Source organism: Podarcis erhardii, assembly GCF_964252035.2.
Source record: "Podarcis erhardii genome assembly, chromosome: 10".
In the NCBI taxonomy this organism is placed as follows: Eukaryota; Metazoa; Chordata; class Lepidosauria; order Squamata; family Lacertidae; genus Podarcis; species Podarcis erhardii.
The window spans coordinates 8,235,803-8,259,639 of NC_138500.1; the positions used below are offsets into that span (position 1 = coordinate 8,235,803).

The 23,837-nt window shown below is 47.7% G+C and overlaps 1 protein-coding gene across 4 annotated transcripts in view; it reads left to right on the forward strand.

Moving 5' to 3' along the window:
* The window catches only part of PLXNA4 (plexin A4), a 621,967-nt gene that overhangs the window by 533,709 nt on the left and 64,421 nt on the right, over window positions 1-23,837 (forward strand). For all 4 annotated transcript variants that reach the window (XM_081879604.1, XM_081879605.1, XM_081879606.1 and 1 more), the window contains 7 exons: window positions 2,917-3,053; window positions 4,241-4,441; window positions 9,206-9,299; window positions 16,486-16,719; window positions 17,471-17,614; window positions 18,116-18,350; window positions 21,468-21,610. In XM_081879604.1, the coding sequence (XP_081735730.1) occupies window positions 2,917-3,053; window positions 4,241-4,441; window positions 9,206-9,299; window positions 16,486-16,719; window positions 17,471-17,614; window positions 18,116-18,350; window positions 21,468-21,610 (1,188 nt within the window). The remainder of the gene's footprint in view (window positions 1-2,916; window positions 3,054-4,240; window positions 4,442-9,205; window positions 9,300-16,485; window positions 16,720-17,470; window positions 17,615-18,115; window positions 18,351-21,467; window positions 21,611-23,837) is intronic.

The following is a 23,837-nucleotide window of genomic DNA, read 5'->3' on the forward strand; positions in this document are numbered from 1 at the left end:
TCCCTAAACAGGGCCGCCTTCAGATGTCTTCTAAAAGTCAGATAGTGTCACAGTCCCGTCTGCAGGCGATCCAAGTCCCAGCTGAGGACGTCGGGACAAGGGGCAAGATGGAGGGGTGGGAGCAGGAACAAGAGTCCAGAAGCCAGGGGTTTGAGGGTCAGGAAGCCAGGATCCAAACGCAGCAAGGCAGGAAGTGTGTTGCTGTGGCAAAGAGCCGAAGGGAAATGCTGACCTTATATCCCTACCTCGCTCCTGCCTTCAGGTACAGTGAGTTACCAAGCGGCCTCACCTGTGCGACCGTGCCTCGCCTCTCCAAAACAAACTTAGGAAGGCCCCAGTCCTGCGAAGCCCTACTGGTCACAGGGCCTGGCTCCTGCACACACTCCTGACAGATAGTTGTTTATTTCCTTGACATCTGATGGGAGAGTGTTCCACAGTGCTGGCGCCACTACCGAGAAGGCCCTCGGCCTGGTTCCCTGTAACTTGGCTTCTCACAGGGAGGGAACCACCAGAAGGCCCTCGGAGCTGGACCTCAGTGTCCAGGCTGAACGATGGGGGTGGAGACGCTCCTTCAGGTATACAGGACTGAGGCCGTTTAGGGCTTTATTCAGGAGAGATGAAATAAAATACTTCTTTATTCAGCGCACATTTAAACTATGGAATTCTGACCCATGGGAGGCAGCAATGGCCACCAACATGGATGGCTTTAAAAGAGGATTAGGCAAATTCATGGAGGCTAAGGCTATGAATAGGGACGCAGGTGGCACTGTGGGTTAAGCCACAGAGCCTAGGACTTGCCGATCAGAAGGTCGGCGGTTCGATTCCCTGCGGCGGGGTGAGCTCTTGTTGCTCGGTCCCTGCTCCTGCCAACCTAGCAGTTTGAAAGCATGTCAAAGTGCAAGTAGATAAATAGGTACCACTCTGGTGGGAAGGTAAACGGCGTTTCTGTGCGCTGCTCTAGCTCGCCAGAAGCGGCTTAGTCATGCTGGCCACATGACCTGGAAACTGTATGCTGGCTCCTTCAGCTAATAAAGCAAGATTAGCGCTGCAACCCCAGAGTCGGCCATGACTGGTCCTGAAGTCAGGGGTCCCTTTACCTTTAAGGCTGTGAATAACTACCAGCCACAATGACCATGCCATAGCTGGAGGTAGCAACACTTTTGAATGCTAGTTGCTGGAAAACACAAGAGAGGAGAGCTGCTCTTGCACTCAAATCCTGCTTGCAGGTTTACAATAGGCATCTGGCTGGCTTCATTCTTGGGAAGAAGAAGAAGAGTTTGGATTTGATATCCCGCTTTATCACTACCCTAAGGAGTCTCCAAGCGGCTAACATTCTCCTTTTCCCTTCCTCCCCCACAACAAACACTCTGTGGGGTGAGTGGGGCTGAGAGACTTCAGAGAAGTGTGACTGGCCCAAGGTCACCCAGCAGCTGCATGTGGAGGAGCGGGGAAGCGAACCCGGTTCCCCAGATTACGAGTCCGCCGCTCTTAACCACTACACCACACTGGCTCTCAACCTTTGGCCTCTGGTTTGGGCTCGTCCCCCACCATCCTGCCCCAGACAGTCAGGAAGAAGGAGATCCTTCCCTGATTCTCCCCCCCCCCCCGAATTGCCTCCACAAAGCCCCCTTCATACTCGGAAGAGCTAGCTAAAGGAGAAAATGACATGAATAATCTCCAGCGTTCAACAACAACATCCTGCCAATTGTACCTGCTCATTCATTGGAGAGTTTAAACCTTTCATACCATCCTTCTTAAAAGTGGAAGGGAGGATAGGGAAAAGTGTGTGAGAGAGAGAAGGGGGGGGGGACCTTTCATTTAAATGCAGATGATGGCTTTTCACTTGGGACCAAGCAGAAAGTTTTTTTCTATTAAAATGCTAATGAAAGAAGAAACTGCAACTCTAGATTTCTCTGAGAAAGCGGGGATCCCTTGCTGTAGTTTGGTATCACGATGATCTGCTCCCTCTTGAATATTATTGTTTTATCTTGATTTTAAAACAAAATCAGCAAAGAAAAAGAGGGTGGTTGCATTTATTTTTATTTATTTATTTATAATAACATCTATACCAGTGTTTCCCAACCTTGGGGCTCCAGCTGTTTTTGGACTACAATTCCCATCATCCCTTGCCACTGGTCTTGCTAGTCAGGGATGATGGGAGTTGTAGTTCAAAAACAGCTGGAGGCCCAAGGTTGGGAAACACTGATCTATATCTTGTCTTTCTCTGCAATGCAGATGCTAGGCAGTTACTCAGTGAAAGTAAGAAACCTTGTTATTTCGTATTTGTTGGGTGGGGCAAGACTTAACTGGAACAAGGCTAAACCAGGGCTTAGTGTATGAACTTGGGAATGAGACTGAATATCTGTGATATTTATGTTTGGGGTTGGGATCACAGAATTCTAGAATTGGATGGGACCCAAACCCCTGAAATGTAACTCATATGTTTAAACTCAAAACATTCACACCTGAGAATAAGAACACACACACACATACACACAGACCTGAATACAGCAATAGGTTCCCCAAATATTGGCAATTGGAGGGATACTGAGCATTCTGCACTAACTGCAACTCCAGTTCAAGGGAAGCCCTTTAAGATGCTGGTTTTGACCTTTAAATTTTGTATAATATAAAGCGTATATCATAAAGACAGCACAGTTGGCGCTGCACCTTATTCCAGAACGAAACACGAACGAACCTGGAACCCCTGCAATCTCACACCACTCGGACACTGAACTGGCGCGCAACAATATGATTCAAAAGATTCTGAAAAATGGTTAAAAACAATCTCCGTCTCTCCATGAACGATTTCAGAGTTGTCACGGCAGCTGTTGCTACTCTCCCTGCTAATTCCATCCTGCTAATTCCGTTTTGGCGGCGCCTTCATTTCTAACTGCGATTGTTAATCTTTTTCAGATGTTGACTCTCTTTGACCTAAATCCCAAGCGAGGTCCGGTGTCTGGCGGAACCCAAGTGACCATCACGGGCAAGAACCTGAACGCTGGCAGCAATGTCTCAGTGCTCTTTGGAGACCACCCCTGCATTTTCCACAGGTACATCCCAAAGACCTGAGGGAGGGGGGGATGATGGCCTGGGATTCGGACTCAGAGGCTCAACCTGAGGAATCCCAGCCTGCACAGGAGTCCCCGCCTCCAGAACCAGCTGAGCCAGGGCAGGGACCTAAGCGTGAAGGGTCCTCACCTGTGCTGGATCCTCAGGTGCAGGCACCAGCTGAGTCAGCTCTGGCCCCTGAGGTGATGGAGGACCCATTGCCTGCAGGTGCTCCACTCTCAGCCCCGTCAGGGGAAGCTGAGGTTGCCTCTGGGTCCGGTAACCCTCCAGCCTCTCCTGAGCTGCAGAGGCTCAGGGCAGAGAGGCAGAGGGAACTAAGTTCCCACAGGAGGAGTGCTCGCCTCCAGGCCAGGAGAGGCGAGTCACCTGTGGACCGGGGTCGCCCTATGCCTCGGGGCAGATAAAAGCCAGCCAGCCCAGTCCCAGGTTGCGGGAGCAACGTTGTTGCTAGCCTGTTCCTGCCTGCACCCTGTCCTGCTCTTCTGCCAGAGTTCTTGACCCCACCTGACTCCCTACCTTGGACCCAGCTACAGCTTTGATGGACAGCCTCCATATCTATCTATTGTGTGTGTTTTGTATGGAACGTGAATATTCTATTTTATATTTTCCTTTCTTCTTTTTCAATATATTGCTTTTTATTATCTTTTTATAAATGTGTTTGGATTTTAGTGCTTAATGTGTTAAAAACCTTCAATACATATACAGCGGTACCTTGGTTCTTGAACTTAATCCATTCTGGGAGTCCGTTCAGCTCCCAGAAAAGTTTGAAAACCAAGGCATGCTTCTGATTGGCTGCAGCCAATCAGGAAGCCGCATAGGACATTCAGCTTCTGAAAAACGTTCGCAAACCGGAACACTTAGTGTACTTCCGGGTTTGCAGTGTTCGGGAGCCAATTTGTTTGGGATTCAAGCCGTTCGAGTACCAAGGTACCAGTGTGTGTGTGTGTGTGTGTGAGAGAGAGAGAGAGAGAGAGAGAGAAAGTGTGAGTGAGCCCAATATTAGGGGGAAAACTCATTGGCTCCTCCTGTTTTAGGGCCATTTACACATTCCATTATTCACTGGAGAATCTTTATAGCCCCACTAAAACACAAGCTGAAATGTAGCCAAAGGATTTGTCCGTGGAACCGCCTTGCTTGACCAGATACTTTTTCTTCATTCCGGGGACAGGAGAGCAGCAGAATGGATTATCTGCAACACCACGGCTTACACCAGCAGCTCGGAGAAGATGGTAGTGGACGTGGTTGTGAAGGTAGACAAGGCCAGGCTCCACAAGGAGCTGGAGAAGGCCAAGTCCCCCAAGGAGCTGGAGTTTGAATATACGACGGACCCAACCATCGTGAAGATCGATCCAGAATGGAGTATTGTCAGGTAATGGCACCATTAGAAAGGTGGCACAACTTGAGGGGCAGGTCAATATGAAGAGCTGTTGTCAAATTTATCCCAAGGAATCCTAGGAGTTTCGAGATCAAGGATGGGGAAAGTTTTACAGCCTGGGGGCCATATTCCCTTCCGGCCAGCATTTCAGGGGCCACATTATTGTGGTGGGTGGGGCCAGGGGGAAAGTGGGCGAGGCAACAAATGTGAATTTCATTTTTTGTCCAGCACGCTAGTTTCTGCACACTTTCACACTCCCCTTTCTGTCCTCCAACCAGGAAAGAAAGAGAGATGATCAGAGATCACAGGAACATAACTAACAAAGTGAATTTCAATAGGGACAAATGTCAGGTTTCGCACTTAGGCAAAAAACTCCCAGATGCACTAATATAAGATAGGGGGCACCTGGCTTCCTGGCTTGCCAGTAGGACATGTGAAAAGGGTCTGGAGGTCTTGGTGGACCACAAGCTTAACAACAGTCAAGAGTGTGATACAGCAAAAAAGAGAAGTCAATGCTATTCTAGGCTGCATCAACAGGAGTATAGTGTCCAGATGAAGGGAAGTGATAGTACCACTCTATTCTGCTGTGGTCAGACCACACCTGGAACACTGTGTCCAGTTGTTCTGGGTGCCACTATTTAAGAAGGATATTGACAACTGGTACCTGTGCAAAGGAGGGCAAGCAAGATAATCAAGGGTCTGGAAACGAAGCTTTGTGGGGAGAGAAGGAGGAGTGTGGATTTGATATCCCGCTTTATCACTACCCCAAGGAGTCTACTTTCTTGGGTTCCATGATCACTGCAGATGGTGACAGCAGCCACAAAATTAAAAAGACGACTGCTTCTTGGGAGAAAAGCAATGACAAACCTAGACAGCATCTTAAAAAGCAGAGACATCACCTTGCCAACAAAGGTCCGTATAGTTCAAGCTATGGTTTTCCCAGTAGTGATGTATGGAAGTGAGAGCTGGACCATAAAGAAGGCTGATTGCTGATGAATGGATGCTTTTGAATTCTGGTGCTGGAGGAGACTCTTGAGAGTCCCATGGACTGCAAGAAGATCAAACCTATCCATTCCGAAGGAAATCAGCCCTGAGTGCTCACTGGAAGGACAGATCCTGAAGCTGAGGCTCCAAGACTCTGGCTACCTCATGAGAAGAGAAGACTCCCTGGAAAAGACCCTGATGTTGGGAAAGATTGAGAGCACAAGGAGAAGGGGACAACAGAGGACGAGATGGTTGGATAGTGTTCTCGAAGCTACCAGCATGAGTTTGACCAAACTGCGGGAGGCAGTGGAAGACAGAAGTGTCTGGCGTGCTCTGGTTCATGAGTCACAAAGAGTCAGACACGACTAAACGGCTAAACAACAAAGGAGTCTCAAAGTGGCTAACAATCTCCTTTCCCTTCCTCCCCCACAACAAACACTCTGTGAGGTGAGTGAGGCTGAGAGACTTCAGAGAAGTGTGACTGGCCCAAGGTCACCCAGCAGCTGCATGTGGAGGAGCGGGGAAGCGAACCCGGTTCACCAGATTACGAGTCCACTGCTCTTAACCACTACACCACACAGGTATAGTGGTATAAAGGAGATATGAGACCCATCTTCAAATATCTTAAGGGCCGTCACATGGAAGAGGGAGCAAGCTTGTTTTCTCCTGCTCTGGAGGATAGACCCGAACCAATAGCTTCCAGTTACAAGAAAGGTGATTCTGATTAAACTTACTGACAGTAAGGTGGTTAGATAGTGGAAAAGACATCCTTGGGAGGTTGTGAATTTTCATTGGAGGTTTCTAAGCAGAGGTTGGATGGCCATCTGCCATGGATGCTTGAGCTGAGATTCCAGCATTGCAGGGGGTTGGACTAGATGACCCTTGGGGTTCCTTCCAGCTCTACAATTTTATGATTCTGCTTCCCATCAGACAAAAACATTTGGCGGGTGAAGCCAGCCAGTGAGGGTTGTGGTCTGGGAAGAGGCTCTCTGGCCAGGTGGGCGAACTCTGTAGATCATGGGTAGGCAAACTAAGGCCCGAGGTCCGGATCCGGCCCAATTGCCTTCTCAATCCGGCCCGCAGATGGTCCAGGAATCAGCGTCTTTTTACATGAGTAGAATGTGTCCTTTTATTTAAAATGCACCTCTGGGTTATTTGTGGGGCATAGGAATTCGTTCATTTTTTCCCCCTTCAAAAAATATAGTCCCCCCCCCCACAAATTCTGAGGGACAGTGGACCGGCCCCCTGCTAAAAAAGTTTACTCTAGATGGACCTCAGGGTTGCTGTCCTTGTATCTTGCATTGCAGATCCTGCACTGAGCCGGGCAGGACTAAATGACCTCTAGTCACCTTTCCAACTCCAATTCAAAGCTTTCACGAATCAAGCCTTATAGGAGAAAAGCCTAGTTTTCCATCTTTGCACACATTCTCTGCTACAGCTCAGTTTTGCCTTATAAGTCAAAAGCCTGGCTCTCCACCCCCTTCTTTGTGAAACAGATTTGGAACTGCTTGCATGGAGGATATCTTTAAATGAGCTTTTAGGTTGGTGGGAGGGAAGTTAGTCTTTTCTGGCTCTCCGGTGTAAGGAATAGATAATTGCCCTGGGAATGGTTCCGCACTGGTTGTTGATGAAGATTGGTGCTTGGTCCAATCAGATCTGAGACACCCTGTAGCCTTCACATCCCCCTGAGCATGGAGGGAGCTGAGACATATGTAAATTTCACCAAGCCTGGCCCAGTGGAGAGAAAAATTGGCCATTAAACTTTCGTGTATTCCTTTTAAGATTATTTTACAAATGAGGAGTGGGGCTGGTCTCTCTCCTCTTTACATCAGTGGCTAGAAAGGAACACAGAGAGCTGCCTTATACTGAGTTCATCCACCTCAGTATTGCATACACTGACTGGCAGCCATTCTCCACGGTTTCAAGCAGTTTTCTCTTCCCCCACCCCAGCCCTGCGCCTGGGGGGGAAATATTTCCCCCCCCCTTTATTCCCCCCCCAAAAAAAACCTAGGTGCGCCCTATGGGCCAGTGCGCCCTATGGGGCGAAACATACGGGAGTCTAGCAGATCATCAGAGTCTTTTTCCTCTCCAGCTGTCAGCCTTTCCAGAGTTGATGGTTAGGAAAACTCATTGCAAACCCAGTTCAGTTCAAAGTGTTTATTGCCTCAAGACTCAGGCAAGTCAAACACACTATACAGTGTTACCTCTAGTTACGAACTTAATTCGTTCTGGAGGTCCTTTCTTAACCTGAAACTGTTCTTAACTAGAGGCCTGCTTTCCCTAAAGGGGCCTCTTGCTGCCACTGTGCCGCCGGCACACGATTTCCGTTCTGATCCTGAGGCAAAGTTCTCAACTCTAGGGAACTCTTCCAGGTTAGCGGAGTTTGTAACCTGAAGTGTTTGTAACTCGGGGTACCACTGTATACACAAACTTAAGAGATGCTGGTCCATCATGGACTATGCTACAGTGGTACCTCAGGTTACAGACACTTCAGGTTACAGACTCCGCTAACCCAGAAATAGTACCTTGGGTTAAGAACTTTGCTTCAGGATGAGAACAGAAATTGTGTGGCTATGGCGCGGTGGCAGTGGGAGGCCCCATTATCTAAAGTGGTGCTTCAGGTTAAGAGCAGTTTCAGGTTAAGTATGGACCTCCAGAACGAATTAAGTTCTTAACCCGAGTTAAAGAGGTTAAAATGTAGAGATCCAAATATACAGAGAGATTTGCTTAATCCAACTCAGAATCTCAGTTCAGTTCTCCTTGCAACATGCTGCTGAGAGCAGCCTTGGCTTTATACTCCCTCCACACCAATGCTCATTCACACTTTTTTGGGAGAAAGAGAAGGTGGATAAGAAATGCGAGAGGCCTTTGGCCTTGAGCTGTTTCATACATCCCACTGCAGCTGGCATCCTTTCCGAAACAGAATTCAGACATGGGGGAAGGTCAACTCATAGCTGCCAACTTACAGATTTGAAAATAAGGGATCAGCAGCCAAAAGAAGGGATTTTCCCAGCACAGGTATGTTCAACTTCTGAGCACCTCTGAGCCAAAGGCAGAACGCCCAGCCAGCAGCCAAACGAAGCCTCAAGCGGTGGTTCCCACAGCGCAGCAACCCGGCAAAGGGGATGCAGCAAGGAAAACCACCGTCACCTCTCCGCTGGGAAGCGCTGAGCAAAGGCGAGTCCCCAGGCAATGCAGCCGATTTGATCGGCACAAGGCATGCAAGCTCCACCCCCCAGTCGTTCTTAGACTCCTTATTGGGTGAGCAACGCAGCCAAGCAACACAGTTGGAGCCTCCCTCCTCCCTGGCCGGCAGGGAGGGAGGGAGAGGAGATGCTTCATTTGAAACCTGGGAAATTTAAGGGAAATCATCAATAAGGGACAGCAGTGGGACACGGCGTTGGGATAAGGGAGTTTCCCTCCAAATAAGGGACGGTTGACAGACTAAGCAGTTTGTGCAATTTTGCCGCATTTCCAAATCACACTAATCGAGCTGCATCCATTGTCCAAGTTGACCCCACCCACCCAAAAGTATGTCAGTTTTGCCCACTCCCCGAAAAGTCACTGATGACGTCACACACCCCACTTTCATGGGGGGATGAGCAGTGGAGTGAAATGTTTAGGTCCAGGTCAAACAAAAACCAAGGGGAGTGGATTTCTATCTCTGTGGACATTTACTCTCTGACTTTATTCTGGGTAAGCATCCATAGGCATGATTTGGGAGATTTCAGCTGATTTTCCTCCCCCTTTCCTTTCCTTTTATCTCTCCATCAGTGGAAATACACCCATTACAGTGCGGGGCACGAACTTGGACCTCATTCAGAACCCTCAGATCCGGGCGAAGTACGGTGGAAAAGAGCACATCAACGTGAGTATGAGAGTCGATAAAACAGATACGAGCTGTCCAAAAAATAGGGAGAGAAAAACACTGGGATTGAATCGCATAAGAAGAACCTGGTTGCTGGATCAGGCCAATGGCCCATCTAGTCCAGGATCCCGTTCTCACAGTGGCGAAACCAGGTGCCCATGGGAAACCTGCAAGCAGGACCATCATGGTAGCCAACAACCTGGTGTCCCATGGAGAAGCCCACAAACAGGGATCTACTCACTTGTGATACCCAATGACTTTTATTCAGAAGAATTGCTGCCTCCAAGCATAGAGACAGAACATAGCCATCATGGCTAGCCTCCATTGATAGGCTTATCCTCCATGACTTTGTCTTCTCCCCTTTGAAAGTCATTAAACGTGGTGGCCGCTATGGCCAAAAGGCTACCATTGCTGCACTGGGAAGATGAATTTACAGCCCCATTTAATCAATGGATTGAAGATATGACTACACTTGGTACTTATGAGTGCATTGCTTATAGACACAGGCTTTGCCTGGATGAGTATAATGAAATTTGGAACCATTTATACAACATAAAGGTAAAGGTAAAGGGACCCCTGACCATTAGGTCCTGTCGTGATTGACTCTGGGGTTGCAGTGTTCATCTCGCTTTATTGGCCGAGGGAGCTGGCGTACAGTTTCCAGGTCATGTGGCCAGCATGACTAAGCCGCTTCTGGCAAACCAGAGCAGTGCACGGAAACGCCGTTTACCTTCCCACCAGAGAGGTATCTATTTATCTACTTGCACTTTGACGTGCTTTCGAACTGCTAGGTTGGCAGGAGCAGGGACCGAGCAACGGGAGCTCACCCCGTTGCGGGGATTCAAACCACCGACCTTCTGATCGGCAATTCCTAGGCTCTGAGGTTTAACCCAGAGCGCCACCTGCGTCCCAGGTTTATACAACATATAATAAGTTAAATATAATAAGTTAAATATATACATATATACATGTGTGTGTGTTTGGGTCATAACAGTATCTATATATTACATAGGTATATATGGAATTGTAATTGTTAATTTTTATAGTGCTGTAGTATAACTTTCTTTTTCTTTCTTTCACATTCTCAGTTTTTATTGCTATTCTATGTCATTTATTTATAGTGTTGTTAAAACAAGGATAATAATAAAAATTAAAGATGGTGGCCGTTGTTGCCTCTTGTGGAAGCGAGCGCTATAGTTTGACTATGAGTTGTGTCACGATTTTCCAGTGTTCATCTTCATTGAATGACCAAGAGTTGTCGTATTATATGAGAGAGGGGGGAAGAAAGGGGGGGGGGACTATTCACTTTCTCCATGCCAATTTTATCCAATTCTGTCATGTCACTTCTTATTCTCCTTCTCTGTAAATGAAAATTGGTCCAGTGGAGATCTATTGTGGAGCCATCACCACCATACCGATGCTTTTGGCAACTGTTTCCAAATTCAATTCAAATTTCCTACTCTTTGTGAGTTGTGCACGTTGTGAAATTCACCACCAGCTGTCCTGTTTCATTCTAGTTTATGCCAATCTAGCCTAGACTCAACTAGCATTGGCCAGTTTGGATGGTTTTAAAATGTGATTAGACAAATCCAGGGAGGTTGCAGCTATTAACAACCTACTGGCCAGGATGATCGGAGGCAGTGTGTGTCCGAATTCCAGTTGATGGAGTGCAACATCTGTTGCATTCATGTCCCGACTTGGGCTTCCCATAGGCATCTGCTTACCATTGTTGTACTTATTTTAAGGTTTTATCTTGCATTTGTGGACTTCCCTGAGATCTTAGGATGAAGAATCATATATAAATTTAATAAAATAGTAATAAATTTTAAAAATCTTCAGTTCTATTTATCACAACAGAATGCAAGAAACAGATGAAACCCAGGATCTAATTTTAATACATGGTCACTTTAAACCAGTTAGCTTTCAAAACTACTTTTGCCCACCCAGAACTCTAAGGACAGTGGCAAACCTTGGGCTTTCAAATTTCAGCGGTGCCCTGTACGACACCAATATTTGGCTCCCCCTGCCCCACCTCTCACCTTCATTGTTGTGGGACCCTGCAGGTAAAAGGTAGAGGACCCCTGGACGGTTAAGTCCAGACAAAGGTGACTAAGGGGCATGGCGCTCATCTCGCTTTCAGGCCGAGGGAGCTGCCATATGCCCGCAGAAAGCTTTCTGGGTCATGTGGCCGGCGTGACTAAACAGCTTCTGGTGCAGTGGGACACCGTGACGGAAACCAGACCGCATGGAAATGCTATTTACCTTCCTGCCGCAGGGTACCTATTTATCTACTTGCACTGGTGTGCTTTCGAACTGCTAGGTTGGCAGGAGCTGGGACAGAGCAACGGGAGCTCACCCCGTTGTGTGGATTCAAACCGCTGACCTTCCACTTGGCAAGCCCAACAGGCTCAGTGGTTTAGACCACAGGGCCACCTGCATCCCTGGGGCCCCTGCAGCACCCTCTCAACTCAATGCCCACTGCAGGTGAACCGGTCTCACTCCCCTAAATCTGCCTATACTAAAGATAAGGATCAGACAGAAATTTTTTAAACCCAAATTGACTCCTTAAAAAATAATTTTTAAAAATGTTTTCTCTGAGGATACAGTGCAGGGAGTTCAGAAGATGTAAATACATTTGGGATCAGAACTTGAAATGACTGGACTTCTGAGCTGGGGAGAATGGAAAAGAAACACTTTTATTTACTCGGTTGGTGCATTTGCACTGCACTAACCTCACTGCTGTGAACTTAGCAGCTCTGTTCTACCAAGTGAGCTGCGTCTGAATGATGCTGTGCAGAGGACAGCATGCCTGATTCCCCCATTCACTTCTACGGGGCAAAGTAAATGGTCTTCAATGGCCAAGACTAAGAAAAAGGACTAACCCAACTGAAATATTCTCGGAGTCGAGTGTGGATGTCATGCTCTTTATTCAGCTCATAGAAGTGAGGAATTGAGGTTCCCTCGAAATTTCTGCTTTATATACATTATTTACACAATGGGCCCACGTGATTGGCTAAATCTGGGATTCTCCTGTAGGCCAATCAGGTTGCGGATTCACTTCCACCTGGAGTTGGATTGGGTGGCTCCTGCGGACCAATCGGACTGCTGCATTCTGGACCCTATTGTTCTAGGACCAATCAGACTGCTGCATTCTGAATTCTATTGTTCTAGGACCAATCAGACTGCTGCATTCTGAATCCTGTTGTTCTAGGACCAATCAGACTGCTGCATTTTGGATCCTATTCAACTCAGTACATAACACCAACTGTGTCCCCCACAAAAGTGAGGGACTTCTATTCACTCCAAGGAAACCTGGTGGCCCGTGTGTGTGTGTGTGTGTGTGTGTGTGTGTGAAATGTGTTGCTGTGCACACACTGAAGAACGATATATCGCGCCCCCGGGGGTCCCTACAGCATACTGAGTCCTCCTGGCCATTCCTGCAATGGACATTTTGTTGATAATGATATAAACCCCAGTACCATCTTTTCTGCAGAAACATGGCAGTTAAGAGCCGGGGCATCCTGTGCTGGTCTTGTGAGCTTTTTCATCCTGCAGCAGGATGAACTCTGCATGCCAAGCCATCACATCTGCGAGGCCAGTCTTGAGTTGTGTCACTTCTGATTTAGCTCAACACGATTGCTCCGTGGAGCTGGCATAGAACCTAATGGAGAATGGCTTGGCCTATTTCACTGGCGAGATTGAATACAGAGGGTGGGGGACAGAGAGAGAGAGAGGGAAGGAGGAGGAGGTTGGCTGCAAGAAGGTCTTCTTGTTTCTAGCTGATTAGAAGTGCCAATTCAGAGAAGGACTCTCAGGCCTGAATTCTATTCCATTCTGGGGTTTTTTGCAACCCGAAAAGATTCTGTTAAAACAAGTAGGTCTTCTGATGCTAACAAAACATGCCAACACTTTGCAGGAGCTTCTGCAAAGCTCTGCATTTTTTTGCAAGCTTGTTTGCATAGCAAGAGGTGACAACATCATGCCACCTCATGCCATATCACATTCTGGAGGGAGTTTGGTTAAGGTAGAGAAGCCAGTCTGTCAAGGTCTGTCTGGCTTGGATGGCTCTGGGGACAAGGAGAGTCTGCCATGGAGATCCCCCTTTGCCTACTGAAATCATGAATGGGCAGCTGCTTCATGGCTGGGACTGATGGAAGTGGTAGTCAAAAACACATGGAGAGCTTCTTCTTTCTTTGTTTCTTCTTTGGCGATCACTCGGAGCCGAGTAAGATTGTCTTCCATAAACACAGTTTTAACAATGAGTCCGTAAGTGACTGTGGAGGCCAATTCTGGATCCACACGTCCTTCCACAGTGGGGACATTGGTTTCCAGGCGGGAGTTGATCACGGTGATGGTTTGCCAAGCTTGCCTTCCTCTTAACACATTTCTCCCTTCCGTCCTGAGTTTGAGTGTCTTCAAAGCCCATGACACCTTTGGCAAAGGCTGTTCTCCAATTGGAGCGCTCGCAGGCCAGTGTTTCCCAGTTGTCGGCATTTATACTACATTTTTTAAAAAATTGCCTTGGGACAGTCTTTAAACCTCTTTTGTTGACCGCCAGCATTACACTTTCCATTTTTAAGTTCGGGATAGAGTCGTTGCTTTGGAAGACAATAATCAGGCATTCGCACAACATGACCTGTCCAACAAAGTTGATGTTGAAGAATCATTGCTTTGATACTGGTGCTCTTTGCTTCTTCCAGTTCACTGGTATTAGTTTGCCCAGTGGCGTAGCGTGGGGGGTGCAGGGGGGGCCGGCCGCACCGGGCGCAACATCTGGGGTTAGGGCAAATCCACGGGTTAGGGGGCGCAAATCCACGGGTTAGGGGGCGCAAATCCACGGGTTAGGGGGCGCAAATTACTTGCCTTGCCCCGGGTGCTGACAACCCACGCTACGCCACTGAGTTTGCCTGTCTTCCCAAGTGATGTCTAAAACTGCAACATGAGTTTCTTATTGATTCATGTTCATTTGCTTTAGCCCCAGGCCAAAATCAAAACAATAGCAGTAGCTAATGCCAGGCTCAGAGAAGTTTCCTAATACTACAAACCCTGGTAAATATATCCTGGGATAATCTAGATAACTGCCAGGCACATTCACTTTAATGGATTCTAACACAACAGAGGCAAAAGAAGCCATTATCTGCTTGCTTGCTTCTTCCTGGTTTGCTTTTTCATCCAGTCATTTGCGAGTAAAGCAACTGCCTTTTCAAATGCTTAACCAATAATTACAATCTTTCAAGGGCAATGAAAGAAAGCTTTCCCAGTCATCTACCACAAAAGGGCGATAAAACATAGTAGGTGTCTTTGCAAACAGAAGCAGGTAAATGATATAAAATAAGAATCGGAATAAGCAATGGTAGCACAGGTCTTCTGTAATGTTGTATAAGTCTTATCAGAAACATGAGAACATAAGAAGAAGAAGCTGGATCAGGCCAAAGACCCATCTAGTCCAGCATCTAGCTGTTGCGTGGCGATTCCCACCTCCCACCAGTTGGAATAAATAAAGACACAGGACACCATTATTTTGGGTTAATGGGCAAAAATTGGCCACAACTTTATTGGTTACAGGTAGGAGCAGTATTAGCTTTAGGCATTGGTCCTATCAGACTATCCGGCTTCAGCCTGTAAGCATGAAAACCGGGAAGGGTTAACACCAGCAGGGGGAGCCCTGAGATGCACATCACTAGCAACTCCCCCGGGGTCACCGCTCGGGGGTGTGCTTTAGGCCCTGGACTCCATAGGTTTCAGACAAGGCAACGCCCCCCGGAATCCTTTACCGGACTACCCTTAAATATTTGGGGGAGGTGATGGCGCTCCCCCCCAACTCATCTACCAATACCCCTACCAATGCCTAACCGCCATAACTGTTGTGACGATTTGCTATGAGGTAGGCAAAAAACCAAATGGTGGGTGCCAATTTGCCAAGTGGAAAAAATGCCTACCAGGCCCCTTAACGCCGACCAACCGAAGTCCATAGCAAGGTCAGAGGAAAACCTAGAGGGTGGGTGGGAAACCAAATCTGCTGTGAGGTCGAAAGGGGAGATCCCAGGGCCGCGCCGGCCTTAAATGACCCAGCCCACGCCCCCAGAGCCATCCTATTGGCTGGCCCTGGGGCTGATGCGGCCGGAGGATTCCCCTGGTTGCGCGGGTTGTTGGGGGCGTGAGCCCGCAACACCACCTCCTCCTTATGTCGGAAGTGGCTTTCTCATGGTGTCCAGCTAGTTGCCTGTGGGAAACGAGCCTTCCCTCTCCTGTGGTTTCTAGCAACTGGTATCCAGAAGCATTGCTGTCTCCAGATGTGGCGGCAGAGCATGGCCATCACTTCCAGTAGCCACTGATATCCCTCTCCTCCATGAATTTGTCGGATCTTCTTTTAAAGCTATCTAATAATAATAATAATTTTTTTTATTTATACCCTGCCCTCCCCAGCCAAGACCGGGCTTAGCACAGCTAACACCCGATATAAAAACAATTGATTGAAATACAACTTAAAAGCAAGATTAAAATATAACATTAAAACATTAAAATGCAGCCTCATTTCAGTGGAAACTCAAATCAAAAACTTGTTTGGGGATGAAAACGTCAAATCTTCACCAAGGCTAACTATCCAGACTGGTCCTACATGGGCCAGAAAAAAGCCAGGGAAGTCCCCAAATAGGAGCTCCATCACAGAAGGAGAAAGGAAAAAAGAAAGGGGGGGGATTAATTTGATTCCAAGCCAAAGGCCAGGTGGTCTCATGAGACAGAATGTTCCACCAGGCCGGAGTCAGTGTTGAAAAGGCCCTGGCTTTGGTTGAGGCTAATCTGACTTCCTTAGGGCCCGGGACCTCTAGGGTGTTGCTATTTATGGACCTTAAGGTCCTTTGTGGGGTACACCAGGAGAGGCGGTCCCATAGGTATTAGGGTCCTAGGCCGTGACCATCACTGCCTCCTATGAGATCAACTTCAATAGTCAGACTAGGTGCTGCATTAAGAAGTACTTTGCTTCACCTGTCCTGATAAAAGTCATAAATCATCAACATCATCATCACCATCATATGGTTGAGATAAGATTTTTGAACGCCTGTCACCTTGGTTACTTGTGCATCTGATAATTCCACCCTCTGCCCAGATATTGATATGGCTTTGTAGCCTATTCCATGATCCTAGTAAACTGCACTTGCACCCCCTATTGGCTTATGCGTTTCAGGTTTGCGAAGTGCAGAACGACACAGAGATGATCTGCCAAGCACCAGCGGTGGAACCAAATAACCAGACCGACCCTCCTGTGTGGCCAGATGAGTTTGGCTTCATCTTGGACAACGTCCACTCCTTGCTGATCCTCGAGAAACCCAACTTCACCTACTACCCAAACCCCATCTTTGAGGCTTTCAATCCTTCTGGGATTTTGGAGCTGAAGCCAGGGACCCCTGTGATATTAAAGGTACGGCGAGAGGAAGTGGTGGTCCAAAAATGAAACCACACCATCCATTTCCTAGTGAACCCCCAAATTTCTAGTGAAGCGGGATGCCCTTTTGACTAAATTCTCATGTTCTCACGTTAGTTCAGTGGCCATTACAGATGAACATAAAAAGTAAAGGGACCCCTGACCATAAAGTCTAGTCGTGGCCGACTCTGGGGTTGCGACACTCATCTCGCTTTATTGGCCGAGGGAGCCGGCGTACAGCTTCTGGGTCATGTGGCCAGCATGACTAAGCCGCTTCTGGTGAACCAAAGCAGCGCACGGAAACGCCGTTTACCTTCCCGCCGGAGCGGTACCTATTTATCTACTTGCACTTTGACGTGCTTTCGAACTGCTAGGTTAGCAGAAGCAGGGACTGAGCAACGGGAGCTCACCCTGTCATGGGGATTCGAATCGCCGACCTTCTGATTGGCAAATCCTAGGCTCTGTGGTTTAACCCACAGCGCCACCCGCGTCCCTACAGATGAACATAAGGATGCCATATTTTGAGCCCATATCGCTGGGGCACTGGGTGGTTCTTGGGCTTGGGTTTGAGGGTTCATTGAACCAGAGAACGTTTTGCTACAAGCTTCCCACTTTCTGCAGTGAAATGTACAGTTGGATCTTGCTGGATGTCAAAGCCAAAGATGACCCAGGGCCTTTCACTCACCGCAAGGGCCTCTGCTCCTTGACACTGCTCACCTATTGATGGGTTTTGTTTCTCTCAACACAGGGTAAAAACCTGATCCCATTGACAGGAGGGAACGCCAAGCTGAATTACACTGTTCTGGTTGGTGAGAAGCCCTGTGTTCCCACGGTATCTGAAGTGCAGCTGCTATGCGAGTCCCCAAATCTCACTGGACGGCATAAAGTGACGGTGAGCAAAAGCACTAATATGCTGCGGAGCAAATGCAATTCTCTTCTGGAGGAAAGGTTGGGTTCTGCAGCCTGCATAAATCATGCAAAGTCGAAGAAATGTGCATAATGTATCTTCTTTTGCATAATGTATTCTTTCACTGCTTTGAGTTTTCTGTTGATTAAGCAGTATCTAAACCGTGTTGAATAAAATAAGTAATTATCCTTCAGCTTTTACTGATTTGTTCCTCTTTTTTTGCTAGTTATGGAGGAAGGTAAGGTGTTCTTCAAACCAATTCAGCCCTGCAGATCTTTCTTGGGCTCATCTCTGACTTCTCAGATTTCAGCACATACTCTTTCAAGCATATCCTTGAAACCACATGGGCTAGAAACTTGGCTTTAGAAGTAAAGGAAGCCCAGAGTCTCAGGAAGCTGAGTGTTGCAGGCAGCACCACATTTGGGGCTTTGCAGAGTGTCTTTCTGGAGTGCCTTGAACTTATCTTGTCTCCTCACTTCCTTGCAGGCTCGCGTTGGAGGGATGGAGTTTTCTCCAGGGATGGTGAACATCTCCCCGGACAGCCCACTTAGCCTGCCCGCCATTGTCAGCATTGCCGTGGCAGGGGGGCTCCTCATCATCTTCATCGTGGCTGTGCTGATTGCCTACAAGCGCAAGTCCCGCGAGAGTGACCTCACCCTCAAACGGCTCCAGATGCAAATGGACAACTTGGAGTCCCGGGTCGCCTTGGAGTGCAAGGAAGGTACGGCAAATGGAAGGGACCAAAAATATTTTTAAAAGCCATGGGAGGAGCCTTCTGTCATATGCAAAGTAGAGAAGTGTGCATCTGGCAACAGGAGAGCCCATTTTGAGATGCAGAGCAACTGAGAATTTATATATCTGTGTGGACCAGTTGGCTCATGTTATAGCTAAGAATGAAACTGCTAGCAAAGGAATTGTGTGGAAAGGAGTAGGTTAAGAGGACAGGAGAGACTGAAGTTTCAGTTGGCTTGGGGAAGTGGCACATGGCTTAGAACAGAAGTGGGGTAGACCTTCATGAGCTCAAGGGCCACATCCCCTTCCAGACAACATTCTAGGGGCCACACAAAGCCAGTGACAAAAGCAGTTGCAGCACAAGTGCAATGTTTATCTTTGTACAATAGGTTGATTTCTACACGTAGAGGGGATAAACCTTCTCCCTGGCTAACGGGCTGTCAGCTTTAGTTCCTTCTCATCTGTCACTCTACGAAAACAGATGGCACTGGGCAATCAACTCTTTTGGATGATGGGTCAAAGATACAAGACATTTTGTAATGGGACTGGTCTCTATGTTGTACACATTTCTGATTAATGCCTCCGTTGGGGCCCATAGTCAAAAGTCATGGTCGGAATCTAATTGGGACATACAGGTGAGCAGAGGAATGGTCTGTGGACCAAGCCTCCATACAGGTCATCACCAGCTCAAACCTGAGAGCTCTTTCTAAAGTTAGAACATGGTTGGTACCTTACTCCATGACAGCTCACTTCCGTGCATCCAGGTACATCTTCACTGTGTTGGAGTGGCTGCCATGTAGTTGGTACGTATAAACACATGTGGTGAGACTGCTCAAAGGTGGCTGGATTTTGGAATGTTGTATTTGCTGAGTTAGTTTAGTTGGTTTCTTGATAGCAAATGAAACTATTACTCCACCTTTTCACCTGGTGCTTTTGAACCTGTATATAGGCTTTGAAAAATAAAGAACTTATTTGTCATCTCCTATCAGCAGCCTGGGCTGTATTGCCAAATTCTGGAAGACCTTTAATCTTAGTAATTTGGATTGCTTGTATTCTACATTTTGGCAAATTGCCCTTCTTGAAAATATGTCCCACAAACTATACTTTTTAGTTTGTGGGATATATTTTCAAGAAGGGCAGAACTTGAATGACAGTTGCTTTGCTATATGGGATGATTTTTTCTTATACAAATTTTAAGGCATTTAATTTCTTGGTGTCACCAGTATATGAAATTCCTGGCTCATGTCTAACTATATAGAACCTTTATTCTCAATAATGATGGTGGAAAACAGGTGTAAAATTCTTTTATTTTTTTAAAAAAGATTTATTATTTGTAAACAGAATCTTTGTATGAGTCAATATTTTACTATCCCTTTGTACTTTTGTCCTTCCAAGCTGTGGTGTTTTATGGTTTAAATTTTTAATTCTTTGTCTTCTTTCTTTTTGTTACATTTGCACTTTTTTGCTAACAAATCAATAAAATATATATTTTTAAAAATAAATAAAAGTAGGCTTTCAGTGTTCAGTTTAATCTAAATCATGTTTTATTATCTCTGTTGTTGTTTTTTCATTTCTTTGTTTTGCCGGCTGTTAATCCTGTTGATTCTGTTATTGTGTTTTTATCACTAAAGAGATTTTTTTAAAAACCATCCAATGAGGCTTCGAAACAAGGCTAGTAGAGGATGTGGGGAGTGTCCGGAGGGGGGGCGGATCCCAAGGGCCAGATAAACAGGATTGCAGGACCACATTCATCCCTGGACCGGATGGTCCCCATCCTCAGTTTAGAACCAGGGAAGAAGGGATGGGAGGGGAAGAGACCTGATGGCCAATAAGCAAGGAATAATGAAAGAGCCACCTATGGCATCAGACCATCAGGAATGGCCTCTACGTCATTTGAAAGCAGCTCTCCAAGCAGAGACAGAAGCCTTTCCCAGATCTGCCACCCAAGACTCTTAACAGGAGATGGCCAGCCTTGAATCTGGGATTTCATATAGGCAATACAAGTGATCCTTCACTGAGCTTTCGACCACATTGTGGTGTGTGTGTGTGTTCTTTCAGTGTCTGAAGAATGTCCTGTAGCTTAGCAGTGAAAGCTGGTCCATTAGGGGAAGTCAACACGGCCCCACCAAACTTGGTCTGCCCTCGCCCAGCTCCAACCTGCCTCCCTTCTTATTTGCATAAAATCCAGGGAGTGGCACCTGTTGGGATCTGAGGTGAGATGCCCACAGAGCAGAAGGTGCTCCCACTTCCATTCACCACACAGAGGCAGCTTAAGGTCCAAAATAGTTTACTGCTGTAGAAGACAAGGCTTCATTAATACAGTTTCAGACGTTGATATAGACATACAGCTCGTTGGCTTTGGAGATACAGTTACGTACAGATATGTACAAGCACAAGGTAGACATAAGGTTGATGCAGCTTCAAGATGTAACACGACTCCAACTCATGAGCAGACTCACTGACTAATGAGCTGACACATCTTATGCACTTAGATGGCACTGGGCCATTGCCATAGCAATTGGCTTGGCTGACCTTGCACCTAATCATAGAACCATAGGATAGTAGAGCTAGAAGGGACCACAAGTGTCATCTAGTCCAACCCCCTGCTCTTAGCTTCCTCCTCCTTGGTCTCAGTGTTGTCTCGACAGAACTCTGCAAGGGGGGGGGCAAAACTAGAATGAGTTGGCTCTTAGTGCCATTGGCTCTGGCACTACCTGCTGTTGGGCTTCCTGGCTTCTGCCCCTCAGTGCTGAACCTTAGCCAAGCCATGCTTTGGGGGAGTTGTTTTTGGGGGGACATTTCTCTATGGTATAAAACCCTCACATCCCATCCTTCCATAAAGAGTTCAGGGCAGCATAGAGGAGGGTGCCCCTACTTTATCCTTCCGGGACCTCTATGAGGTAGGATAGGCTGGGAGATACTGATGAGCCCTGGGTATTTCTGTGAATTTCATGACAGGGTGAGGATTTGAACTTGTGCTGTTCTGATCACAACCTGATGTTCAGTCCACTGCGCTGCTCCAGATCTTCTCCACTTAGGATTCATATTTCCCTTTAATAGTCCAGCTTTATTTGTCTCCTTCCTCCCCCACCACCTTAAATCACAGCTTTTGCAGAACTGCAGACTGACATCCACGAGCTGACTAGCGATTTAGATGGAGCTGGCATCCCATTCCTGGATTACCGGACCTATACCATGAGGGTGCTTTTCCCTGGCATCGAAGATCACCCTGTGCTGAGGGATCTGGAGGTAAGCACCTTCTTTAAACACAAGAATGCCAGAAGCTGCCTTATGCTGACACAGCCCATTGGTCCATCTAGCTCCAGGGTTCTAGAAAAGAGACATTCCCAGGCAGATCTGGAGATGTTGGCGATAGAAAGAGAGGTAGGGTGAGGGGAGAGAGAGCAAGAAGGTCATCACAGTGCTAATGCCCTGGCAGAACCCATCTGGGCCTTCTGACAGTTTGTTTGCACTGTGCCAACCTCCTCACTGCCTCATCCATCCCTGGAGAGGACTGGATATGTGCTCTCTCTCTCTCTCTCTGTGTGTGTGTGTGTGTGTGTGAGTGTGTGCTGGGCCTGGGGGTAACCCATGAAATGCGGTCCAGGTCCAGTCCAGAATCTGAAGATTCCGCTAGGAGTCAGTCCGACAGGGCCAAGGCAGGACACCAGGCAGGAAACCAGGCAAGGACAGGTACAGGATCTCAGGCAGGATCTAGCATACAGCAACGTTGCTCCCGCAACCTGGGGTGGGGTCCGACAGCCTTTGTTGGGGTAGCAGCCGGTCCTGATCCCTCAGCGACTCACCTCCCTGTTTCACCCGAAGGTGAGCACTCCTCCTGCGAGTACTCAGGTCTCTCCTTCTCTCAGACCTTAGTCTCTGCAGCTTGGGAGACATTGGTGGGTTACTAGACCCAGGGGCCGCCTCAGCCTCCCCTGACCCAACCGGTAGTGGAGCAGCTGTAAGTGATGGCCCAGCTGAAGGCAACCAGGTAAACTCCGAATCTGGAGCCAGGGCAGGCTCAGGCCCCTGACTCGGCCCAGCTGGTGTTTGTTGCAGGGGAACCTGTGCAGACTGGGACTCTTCAGGATCAGGCCCCAGACTTGGTCCAGATGATGCCTGAGGCAAAGGATCCGGTGCAGACTGAGTCTCCTCTGGTTCTGATTCCGAGCCTGAGTCCCAGGCCATCACAGTGTGTTCGTGTGTGAGAGAATGCTGTGTATAAATGCTTCACTGCGTGTGTGAGAGAGAGAGACAGAGGGAGAGAGTTGTGGACTGTGTGCCGAGCAAGTGTTTGTGCTGTTTGTGTGGTGAGTTGTAGTTGTGCATGGAAGAGCATTCATTGGCAGCATAAGTGGAGGGATGGAGAGCTGAGAAAGTGGATCCTCAGGTCACAAAATATTAGCTACTGTTATGTACTGAGTTGAATAGGATCCAAAATGCAGCAGTCTGATTGGTCCTAGAACAATAGGATCCAAAATGCAGCAGTCTGATTGGTCCTAGAACAATAGGATCCAAAATGCAGCTGTCTGATTGGTCCTAGAACAATGCAGCAGTATGATTGGTCTGCAGGAGCCACCCAATCCAGCTCCAGATGGAAGTGAATCCACAACCTGATTGGCCTACAGGAGAATTCCAGAATTAGCCAATCACGTGCAGCCTATTGTGTAAATAATGTATATAGAGCAGATACTTTGAGGGGACTTTCGTTCCTCCTCACCATTAAGAGCTGAATAAAGAGCATGGACAGGGGCCCTTTCTGTGAAAGCCAAGGACGGCTCTTCCTCTGTGGCTTAGCGACCTGTGCTTCTCCCTGTATTACATCACAAAGCAATCAGGCGCTCAGTTGGTCTTCATTCTAGTCCCAAGTGGCCATTTGATCTGCTGGATCAAACCAATGGCCTCTCTAGCCCGTCATCCTGCTCTCACAGTGGCCAACCTCATGCCTGTGGAAAACCTGCCAGCAGGATTCAAGCACAAGGGCAACTTTCCACCTCCTGTGGTTTCCAGGAACTGGTATTCAGAAGCTTTGCTTCCTCCAACTGTGGAGGCGGATCATAGCCATCATGGCTGATAGCCACTGATAGTCCTCTCCTCCATGAATTCATCTAATCCTCTTTTCAAGCTATCTAGGTTGGTGGCCATCACTGCCTCCTGTGGCAGCGAGTTCTATCATTTAACTTCTTTTGTCGTAAAAACGGTTTGGCGTGGCCGGCCGCCTCTGCTGCAGAGTGGAGCAGACTGCAAAGGCACATTGCGTGCCAGGGAGGGAAGAAGCAGAGGAGGTGGTGATGGCAGCCCCCTCCTGAAAATTATTGGCAGGTACTATGCTGGCCAGGGTCCTGCAGAGAGAATTGAGGAGATCAGGACAAAGCCACGTTGCTTGATTCATCAAAGAGAAGCTGGCACCACTTCTGGCCAACCTTTGTTCGGCCTTTTTTGTGTGTACAAATGTGCCCGGCCCTCTTTGGCTTTG